Raw genomic sequence first — 11,386 nt, forward strand, 5'->3', positions numbered from 1 at the left:
AAAGTACGCTCCACATCCTTCAACGCTGAATCTTGGACTGTAGCAAAGTATTTTTTCTCATTTCCTTGGAGAGTCAAGATGGTTTTAACAAATGTTACCATTACAGTATATGCCATCAGCAAAGTAGTACCCTCATTGCATAGTTATGACCATTAATTGTGTAGTTGACAACCAGAGTACACCCTTAAACAAGATCAGAAAATATAAATGATCTATCAAGCACATTATATCATTATAATATTCAGGTAATCTAAAAAAAGTGTGACAAATCCATAGTTAGTAAGAAGTCACTACTTCTAAAACAATTGTCGATTTGTGAATATGACCAGAGTACATATCATGCCTCGAAGTTGGGCAATTTTTCCATCGTTCAATGCATACAATCAATTCCTCCTAACATACATGAAAATCCACGCTTCTCACCAATCGCAAGCAATCTAACAATGTCATCATTGTTAGGTTTCCTTAAATATACTTTCGAAAATAAACTGAAACTAGTGCTTTAATAAACAATTTTAGACTTTTTAATGCAGTAGTCTCCTCAATCTTCAAATATTCATCCATAAACTCAGTTGTGACAAATATGCAAGCGTCCTAAGAGAAATTGTAATTTTTTGAAGGGAAGAAAAATCAAGTCTTCTAACCATCTATTCTTTTGAAAAATAAGATTCATGGACTTCTACCTTAAATTGGATACGAAGAAAAAGAGAATGACTCATTCAAAATTGTTCCTTCTTATGTTGTTTTAGGCTTTGTTTTACCCAAACATACTGAATTTTGATTTATAAAAAGCTCAATGAATTGACTTGAAAAGAAAAATGGACTTTGTTGAATGAATGTGATAGACTTCAAGGCAACACAAGCCTCTTAAAGTTCAGGAACTTGTATGCTAGTTGAGTAATTTTATGACTTAGGATTGGTATGGTTATACAAAACCAAACTATCTTATCTCATATTATTTTATATAATCATTACAACTTTTTCAAACTCTCACATAAAGTATAATAAATAATTTAAATATTGATGAAAAATATAACATCAATTAGGGTATGATATGAGTGGAATGAAAATCAAACATGCTACATTTTCATTTTCTATAGTTTATAATTTAAAAAAACAAAAGTGTTGAATCTAACATCAACATAAATATTAAAAAAATTAGAAGAAAAATATATGTTAAAATTTAAAAATCAACAAAATTGAAAAAAAATATAAACATAAAAGAAAAACATTTAAAAATAATTTTACAAAACATAACATTTTTAAAAAAGAATTTGAACAAATTTTTAAAAAAGACTAATAAAAATAGTTGAAATTGTTAGAAAGCAAAAGTGAAATTATTTTAAAAAAATTCAAACATATAACACTAAGGCCTCATTTTTTTTTTTAAAAGATGAGATGAATCCATATAAAAATTAAAAATTGAATAAAATATAATAAAATGTCAAAAATTATATGATTAAGTTGCTAGAATGAATAAATTGTTTAACTAAAAATAAATTAAATACTTAATTATGTAATAATTTTTAGTACTTGATTTAATGTTAAATTCTGATATTTTGTATTTAAAAAGAGTTGTAATACAGCTGATCTATATCAAAAATTAATATCTCAAAATTTTACTCTCACATCTTACTTATGTTGCATGGCATTATGAGAAAGATGTTAAAAGTACGTGGTATTCTTGGAAATACCCAATTGGCACGGCAACATCCAAATGAAGGCACTAGAAACTCACGCCACGGGACTGAGTGGAGAGAGGTGGCCTCACCTGGGCTGGAGATGAAATGAGGGGCAGACGAGTTCACGCACGGAAACGCAGAACGTGGAGACGTGCAACGCCGTGGCTTCAACGCTGGTGCAGAGCGACTCGCACGGGCAAGGAGATGTGGGATGAACGAGTGGACTGAAACGCGCAACTGCGGAACCTGGGCTAGAGATGAAACGTAGAACGTGGAGACGCGAAATGCAACTGGAACAAAAGGCACGCATAGTATAAAAGGAAAGATTTTTGCCGTACGCCGTCTTCTTCGTCTTTTTCGTTTCTATCTTTTGGGATTTTAGGTTTTCAGATTTTCTTGAGAGAATGATATTAGACTAAGTTTACAGCTTGAACTATAAGATATGAATTCTTTTGCACTAACCTATTAATTAGAATGATTTTATGATAATAATCCATTTTATAGTTTTACAAGTTGATTTTGTTGAGATAAGTCAAAATCAAAATCTCTTGTTCTTATTTTACTGTTGATGAGAGGCGCAGTAGAAACTTAATAATATTTTCAAAATTTTTGATGGTTAGTATTTATAGTAAATTTATTTGCATTTTATAGATACTTTAGATTGAAAATCTAATTTTAAATCTTCATTTTCCGATTGTTAATGCTTAGACTAGATTGACAATTGAGTAATAGAATTAGACCTCTTAATCAGAGTTTGGAAAAGGAAAAAATATTCTTATAATCCAAGTGTTTGATATATTTTGTCACTTGTCTTGATATTACTGCAATCTCTACATTTCCTGCATCCATTTTTCTAGCATTCAATTTTTTTTCTCATTTCTTTCTATCTCCATTCCTTTTAAATTTACAAACATTCAAACAATTATTCAAAAAAATAGAGAAAAAATCCAAACCATTCTTTATTAATACACTTCAAATCAGTACATAAATATACTTTTCTTATTTCTTTTCTTGGTTGCATAAATAACTATTTCACAAACAAGTTCCTCACACAAAATATATTTTATTATATATTTTCTCAACATGAATATTATTATCCCTGTAAAAATGACTATAGAACTCATTCATATATTACTTTAATAGCTTCTGTACTTAAAAAACAGATTTAGAAAGCCATCAAAATACTATTAAAATATATATTTTTAATATTATTTTTATTTTAAAATTTAAAAAAATTAAATAATTATTTTATTTTATATAAAAATTTGTAATAATTAAATAAAATAAAATGAATTGAGATGAAATATGAAAATAAACAAGACCAAAAGCTACAGCTGGGGGGAGGACTACGGCCACCACTCGTGTGCTCTTGGATCGACACATCCAGCATATGAAAAAAGTTTGTCCATCAAACTATATACCGTACCTGACAAGAAATTACGTAGCCACATTAGAACTATCGAGAAATACTCAAGTCGGATGCTTAACCCGGTGACCCTACATACTCGAGGCAGAAAAAAATGCAAAGTTAAAACAGGAACTGAGTGAAAGTGCGCATTAAGGTAAACAGGCGTCTCTGCGGATATGATAAACATAAAACCTAGCTATACAAATCATCTTCATCAGCTCCAGCAGCAGACGTGGCGAATGGATCAGACCCAGATGCCCCGGTTCGGGTCTCAGAGAACCTGAATTCAGTTCCAAAACCTCTAGACTGCTGCAAGGTCTGAGCAAACGCCTGGTATTTGCGTATATCAGCATCGCTAACACTCCTCCGGGCATACTTCATGGACTCCTCAAAATGAGCAGCTTTGATCTCTGCCACCTCATCCTCCACATCCTCGTCCATAGCCGCAGGATTCTCCGTTCCCCTTCTCTCCCTCTCTATATCCTGCAATAATATCACATTTGAATTACGTCTAAACTCACGTCAAGCAATCTCTGGGATATAATTATAGCACCCCACTGTTTAAACAGATTCCTTTCATATTTTACATCTTTTTCATGAGACCATTGTTTCACTCATTTTATCTTCCCAATCCACAACCCCTACCTTCCCCAGCCCAATAAAAGAAAAGAAAAAAGACCATCAAAATAAAGTTTAAACCAGCAACCCCACGAAAGGCAGAGAAGTATATTACTTAACCATTAACATCATGGTGTTCATTTTTTGAATTCCCCACCCATTGGTAGCCCATGTGATAAAGGTGAACTTGTGTGCTTGTGCCCCCTAGGATCAAACTGCAATTTAAGTGGGAGGTCATGGCGTGAGTTGCTGTGCTAGTCTCTCCAGGAGTTTAGGCTCTGGGTGAGTCCTAATGGCTTTGCCATGGGATGGTTACCCCGTCATCAAAAAAAAAAAAAAAAAAAAGAGACACATTACAATTATAGATGCATTCCTCCAAAGACGAGGTGGAGGAATGAAGATGAATTTTGCAATGGATTATGGTTTTCTAAGAGGAGTATGGAATGCCATATAAGCGAACAGATAACAAAGAATACCTTTTCTATGTTCTCTCTTATGGCATACTTGCATGCCCGCTGGCATATCTCTGTAATGTCAGCCCCACTGAAACCTTGAGTGTACTTGGCCAGTGCTCCCAAATCGACATCTTTTGAGACAGGTGATTTTCTCAAGCACGATTTAAAAATTTGATGGCGCGAATCCTCATCAGGAAGAGGAATATAAATTAATTGGTCGAGACGACCTGGCCTCAGAAGTGCAGGATCAATTATGTCAGGCCTGTTGGTGGCTCCAATTATGAAGACAGTCTTTTTTGCAGACATGCCATCCATCTCAGTAAGGAGTTGGTTCAGAACTCGATCAGCAGCACCACCTGCATCCCCAACGCTGCTTCCTCTCTGCAACAATAATGATTATAAAATTAAATCTAAACCAAGGCCAACAAATCAATTAGAAGGGATAATATGCAAAGCAGGATTTAATTATGTAATCCATACAAAATATCAACCATTACTCAATTAAGAGCCAAATCTTTCATCAAACTTTTATCTGTAAATAACTACCCATGCATTCTGTGTAGTCTACAATGTAAAGTTCCAAAAGACAATTCATTGGAGTCAAACAATTCACTTTTTAAAGCTGGGAGAATATTACGTACTAAAGCTTAAAAGCCTAGATTCAAACAAGAAACAACCTGAGTAGCAATCGAGTCGAGCTCATCAAAGAAAAGCACACATGGCGCAGATTGTCGAGCCTTGTCAAAAATTTCTCGAACATTGGCTTCACTCTCGCCAAACCACATTGTCAGCAGTTCAGGGCCTTTGATACTGATGAAGTTTGCTTGACATTCATTTGCAATTGCCTTGGCCAAGAGAGTTTTCCCACATCCTGGGGGACCATAGAAAAGTACCCCTTTTGAAGGTGACATTCCAAATTTCTCGAACTTCTCTGGGTGCTCCACAGGATACTGAACAGTCTGTCACAAAGAGAAGGCAAAACAAGTTTACAGATTATTCACTGGTAAAAGAATCACAAGAAATAAACTGAAATCCAATCTAGAAAAAAGCTTACTTCTTGAAGCTCCCGCTTAACATTCTCAAGGCCTCCAATGTCCTCCCAGCTGACATTGGGCACTTCAACAACCTGTTCAAACATTAATCAATAAAAAAATTTATCCTAAAATTTAAGCATCTATACAACAAGAGTAAAGAAACCAAACAAAAGACTTTATCAAAATGAACTCACAGTTTCACGCAAAGCAGATGGGTTGCTTGTTCCAAGAGCAGTGTGGAAGTGTTCATTCGTAACAGCCATGGTGTTAAGTATCTCAGCATCAATAGATTCATCTTCCAAGTCAATCACATCCATCTTCTCTCTAATGCATTGCAGTGCGGCTTCAGTACAGAGAGCTGCAAGATCAGCACCAACATACCCATGGGTATTTTTTGAAATTCTTTCCAAGTCAACCTGTATGGTGAACAGAATTTACTACCAGCTCTATGGTAATAAAGTTAGGCATCTAATAACAGAACATGAGATATAAAATTCTATTACCTGTATAATTCTGGAGCATCCTCTTTGTATTCTAATCAGCCACCTCATCATTTCATTTTATTTTAGTAACCTATCACAACCCTTCACATGCTAAAAATCCCTTCTATTGTATTGTCTTTATTACTACAATAAACTCACTCGATTATTGACATGAAGGTTTTTTTGGGAAAAAAAAAAATAGCTCTGAAGATGAAATGTTTGCTACCATTTATGACTACTAATTCAATGGAGGGGAAAGAAAGACTTTTCATCTTTAACTGGATATTGATTTCCCATTACTTCTCTCTGGATTTCCCACCATTAATCTTATTGTAGTTATTGACTTTTGGTTATTTACTCTTTTGACTTCCTCATGTGATAACTATTTTATTTTAATTTCACAGGTCGGCGATTAGTTTACTAAAAGTTCAAGCAAATGCTGAGTTCATATTGCAGGTCATGTGCCATCATAGTATTTCGAGTCCACAATTGGATCCAAATCCACAAGAATCTGTTCCAGCTCTAATATATATCATAGCACTGGACAACAAGGTCAAAATAGGCGAACTTACATCATCAGAGAGCTTCATGTTCTTGGTATGGATACGAAGAACTTCAAGACGCCCAACTTCATCAGGAACACCAATGTCTATTTCCCTATCAAACCGACCAAACCTTCTCAAAGCCGGGTCAATGCTGTTTGGACGATTTGTAGCCCCAATAACAATAACATGAGCCCGAGATTTCAGTCCATCCATAAGAGTCAACAGTTGTGAAACAATTCGCCTTTCAACTTCACCATGTGTCTTCTCCCTCTTAGGAGCAATAGAATCAAGCTCATCAATGAAAATAATAGATGGAGCATTCTTCTCAGCTTCTTCAAATGCCTTCCGGAGATTGCTCTCACTCTCTCCAGCCAATTTGGACATTATCTCCGGCCCATTAATACAGAAAAAGAACGCCCCAGTCTCATTAGCAACAGCTCTTGCTATTAATGTTTTTCCAGATCCCGGGGGTCCATAAAGCAAAATTCCTTTAGGTGGCTTCACACCAATTGATTTGAAAAGCTGAGGATGCCTTAGTGGCAGCTCCACTAACTCACGAATCTGAGCCATCTGCTTCCGAACACCGCCCACATCATCATAACCAACTTCATCCAACCTATCCTCATCCTCCCTTCTGACAGGTTCCCCCTCACAGAAGATTTCAGTGTCTGGGGCAACCACACAATACTCCCCTGGGTCAGTTTCAATGACCTTGAACTCCACACTTCTCATACCTCCTCTGACAAGGAATAAATCTCCCTTCCTCACAGGACGATAAGCCTCCAAGAAATAAGCTGCAAACTCAACAATGGAAATGGTGTCACATAACATCAGAAAGGATTAAACCAGTGATTCAATAAGAACTCTTGCCATAAAAAAACAGACGTATTCAAATGTCATACATCTTAAAAGCAAATTTTGAAGGGGACTTTTCAAGTAATATACCTATTTTGGTCAGTGCTCAAAATTTTCTACTAAAATCCAATGTCATATTCACAGGTCCACGGTTCCTTTTGAGGTAAATTGCAACCAATATATGCGTGTAAGATGAGACTCACAGTAGAATAAATCAATGCTCTAAGACTCCCTGAACCTTGACACAATTGCACTAACTCCTTTAAAACTTATGGAAAGAGTAAATAGATCCTTCTGTTAGACTTCCCTCCAAATTGATAGCGGCACGCATGACTGTCATGTGGAATACCAACACACACAGTGAAAGAGACAGACCAGATTAAGAGAAAATTTTTAGAAAAACAAAAAAAGGATAAGAAACGCAAGAAGAGTGCTTCCTAAAAGAATCTTCTATCACCATAGCAACCTCCCTTCTCTACCACAACCCAATCCAACTGAAATTGCCACAAAAGCATATGTCTCAACAGCCAACTTATAACATGGCAAATGCACTTTCGTGTCTTCCTACACGTCCTTCGTTGACAACAGACCAGATATAGTAGTTGTACTTGTCTTGAATCTTCTAACCCCGAACTATTTCCACATCCATGGTGCTTCTAAACACACATCCCAAAAACCCAGAAACGCCTGTACTAAATAGAAGCCAAGTTTCTGAAAGACATCCCATCAGGCATCTTGTAAGCATTGTGTAAAAGATGCAAATTTACATACATGCCAATCAAAGCTATTACTGTGCAAACATAGGCATTGAATCTGGATTTGATAAATGAATATGGAGCATTGACATGGTGGGGGCTTATTTGAGTTTGGCATGCAGTGAGTGGCCCAATATCAACAACTTAATATACCTTGATAGCCTCCATGGGGATCGAAAACTGACTAGTCACTTTTTACTGCACCCCAAGGCAGAGATTTGTCCCTTTGCTTCACCAACCAATTCATCCTTGAAGCACATCCACTCTTTCCCTCAACAACACTACCATGCTCCCCCAATCCTTGACTAACAGAAATCCTTTAAAGGTTTTCAGGTATAAAGCTCTGATCTTGCAGGGTAGTGGGTACCAATCTCACTTCAAACATTTTTTTTTCTTGTCTCTTGTTTGGGGTGTGTTTTGGATGGTGTTCGCCAAGATGTTAGAGATGGTAATGTTAGAGAGGATCTAAACCGTGTCCTTGGAAGCCCATCACAATCACATGGAAAATGACGGCTAACAAAAGGTTCAGTTAACTTACCAAAAATAAATAAATAAATAAAAACATATGCTCCCAGTTGAACCCCTTATCCAAATAGAATACGAGAAACAGAGGAGCCACTAATCTCATTTGGCATAAGGAGAATATATTCGATCAATTCACAAAACCAAGAAAAATAAACTGATTCATAATTTCAAAAAAAGGTGACAGGGAAGTTTGGATAGTGAGTTGAGATGAGATAAGAGTTGAAAGTTGAATAAAATATTGTGAGAATATAGTTTTTTAATATTATTTTTGTTTTGAAATTTGAAAAAGTTGAATTGTTTATTATATATTGTTTGAAAGTTTGGGAAAATTGTAATAATTAGATGAGATGAGTTGAGATCAACACATTATTCAAACAACCCCATCTCAATTCACCACCAACTAGAAAGAGTCCAGACCCCTTACTCTTTTGTAATTAAAAAAGAAGAAATCCTTATCTCATGGCTAAGAATGAAGGCAAATGTTTCACTTTCCTACAATCTATAGCTTCAAATAAATAGTTTGAAAAAGTAATGCCTCAAGGGGAGGGAGCAAAGCAACAGTAAAAACCTTCTGCTTGAAATGAAGGAACTTAAGCATTGGCAAATGCATCAAAACATGATTTTTTTTTTTTTTTTTTTTTGCATCTCTTTCTATTTCTTGCTAGATGAATTTCAGTACACATTGCGTTAACATTTTGAAAAACAATCATTTATCAAAGACAAAAGCATAAAAGAAGAAAGTATATACATTCATAGTTAAAACACTTACGTTTCAGGTATGCATCAAACAGACTACCAGTAACCCCTTCAATAGTATCATCAACTGGCAGAATGTGGACACGTTTCCCATACTTCACGTCAGGGGACTGGTGCACAGATACTACATCTCCAAGTCGAACCCTCAGATTTGATCTAACAACCTTGTTCATTCTAATCTTTGGAACCTCACACGTGTCATCAGCAAGAGCAATGCAGATTGTATCCTTACGTTTCTTGCCCTGCCATCCAGTTTGCCAAATATAATTTAAATAAATAAAAAAAGACATAACGAACAAAATACTCTACCACAGTATTTATAAAATTTATGAAACAAACACGAGCATGGAAATGCAAGCAACAACTGCAAACGTATACAATTACTTGAAAAACCAAGTTTTTGTTCATTAATCACCCAAACTCCAACTATTTTCTGTGATGTCCTACAAATTTGTTTCAAATTCAAACAATCTTCATCGTACACAAAAAGCTTATAAAGACAAAGGCACCACCATAACTGCAAAAAAAAAAAAAAAAAAAAAAAACACGATATTCCCCCAATACTAGATTAGAAAACTTCCTGTACAAGCTCTATCGTTTCAAGGCACTCGGCTTAATCCAAGAATAATTTGCTTGCTAAGGCTCTTACCCAGAGACAGAAATTTGAGGGGAGCAGACTTGGATGTGCAAATTGGGATTTAATTTGAAATTAAAAAATCTGGAAGAAATTTGAGGTGCATGACGCTTTTTTTTTCCTGGGGGCCGAGAGGATCAATTAGCCATGTAGATCAATTGATGTATAGAGCAACCTGACGTGGACTTGGAATTGATACCGAAACTGAACTACAATAATTCCATGGTATTCAAGCTAATAAATAACATATAAGGGAACATCCATTGGCTGGCACAGATATTGAGAGTAATCATGAACTCCATTCGTTGGTCAAGGAGGACAAAAAGGAATATACAAGAAACTAAATATCGTAAACACTCAATCCCCTAAAATATTCATTGTATAGCAAAAAATTGGAAGAAAAAAAGTTAACCAGAGCCGAGAACACACATTAACACACTGAGCAAGTCAGCTCCTCAAAGCACAACTCAACCCCCAAGCTGTTTCACCAAATTCTTTGAAGCACAAAACAATATCCAATGATAGTGTACCCAAGATAAAGCTCCATTATAGCCAAAATAAATAAAACTCCACAACCAACATCTTGGCTATTTAACACAATGAAACAGACCCCTCAGAGCCTCTAACTTTCACACAAACAAGCACGACACCAATAATTCATATAATGTTTTTTTGTTAAGTACAAATTGAGGAGGAAACCTTGTTACAAAAAGTGGGCATCCCAGGTAATATCCCTTGATTGTGCCTAAGGCCACTCATAAACTTAACACAAACCTACTTATCAAAAAACTTAACACAAGCCCATTTCAGGAATCCAATCAGCCCCTCTCCAACCAAAACGATAAACCTAATAATCTATTACCTTTATGAGAATCGTATCACCGCGAAAGAGCTGGAGCTTCTCCATGGTCTCTGGGTGCAACGCCACTACCGAGTTGTCATCGTTGATCGCCTCGTCAACGACTAGCCGGTTTGGCGACTTTTTCCGCTCCAGAATCGCCGTCGAGAAGTCTTTCTTCCCTGATTTCCTGAAATCACAATCCAGGAAAAAAATAAAACTATTATATTTCTGGAAAACAGGGTTTAAAAAACCGGCACTAAAATTTGCTACAATTATGGGGGGAAGGAGTCGACTTACGAGTCAGAGGATTCGGGCTGGTTAGCCATAATTTGGTAGCTTTTTAGGATCGGAAAATTGTGAGACGAGGCGAAGATAGCTTGAGACGAGAGTAAACGGGTTTATATATTAAAAATTGGGGGCTCTAAGACCGACATGTTTGGCAAGAAATATTTCTGTGGTGGTGTTTGGCTGCTGGGAATTGGGAGATTGGAAATGGGAAATTGGATTTGATGCCTAATTAGACAGTGTGGTGAGATGATTTTAGATGAAAATTAAAAATAGAATAAAATATTATTAAAATATTATTTTTATTTTAGAATTTAAAAAGTTGAATTATTTATTATATTTTATACGAAGATTTGAGAAATTTATAATGATAAAATAAGATGAAACACACTTCTTGTAACCCAACGACCTAATCTTAGGGCGTTCTTTGAATTCAAAAAGTATCTATATTCATCTTATATAATTATTATAATTTTTTTAAATGTTTAAACAAAATATAATAAACAATAAA

The 11,386-nt window shown here is 35.5% G+C and overlaps 1 protein-coding gene across 1 annotated transcript; it reads right to left on the reverse strand.

Moving 5' to 3' along the window:
* Nucleotides 1-3,165: 3,165 nt before the first annotated feature.
* LOC121239611 (cell division cycle protein 48 homolog) lies at nucleotides 3,166-11,031 on the reverse strand. Its single transcript, XM_041136888.1, has 9 exons — nucleotides 10,888-11,031; nucleotides 10,612-10,777; nucleotides 9,129-9,357; nucleotides 6,252-7,018; nucleotides 5,392-5,613; nucleotides 5,218-5,289; nucleotides 4,841-5,122; nucleotides 4,185-4,544; nucleotides 3,166-3,573 (listed from the first exon to the last, which is right to left on the reverse strand). Exons 1-9 carry the CDS (start codon nucleotides 10,914-10,916, stop codon nucleotides 3,283-3,285), a joined length of 2,418 nt encoding a protein of 805 aa, XP_040992822.1. The 5' UTR covers nucleotides 10,917-11,031; the 3' UTR covers nucleotides 3,166-3,282.
* Nucleotides 11,032-11,386: the final 355 nt, after the last annotated feature.

Source organism: Juglans microcarpa x Juglans regia, chromosome 7D (genome assembly GCF_004785595.1).
Source record: "Juglans microcarpa x Juglans regia isolate MS1-56 chromosome 7D, Jm3101_v1.0, whole genome shotgun sequence".
Taxonomy (NCBI): domain Eukaryota; kingdom Viridiplantae; phylum Streptophyta; class Magnoliopsida; order Fagales; family Juglandaceae; genus Juglans; species Juglans microcarpa x Juglans regia.

Coding starts and splice junctions, on each gene's coding strand:
- LOC121239611 (XM_041136888.1), bottom strand. CDS start 10,916: ATGGCTAACCAGCCCGAATCCTCTGACTC. Junction 9,358..10,611: donor GTGATACGATTCTCATAAAG/GTAATAGATTAT, acceptor ACTGGATGGCAG/GGCAAGAAACGTAAGGATAC. Junction 5,290..5,391: donor CATCTGCTTTGCGTGAAACT/GTGAGTTCATTT, acceptor ATGTTTGAACAG/GTTGTTGAAGTGCCCAATGT.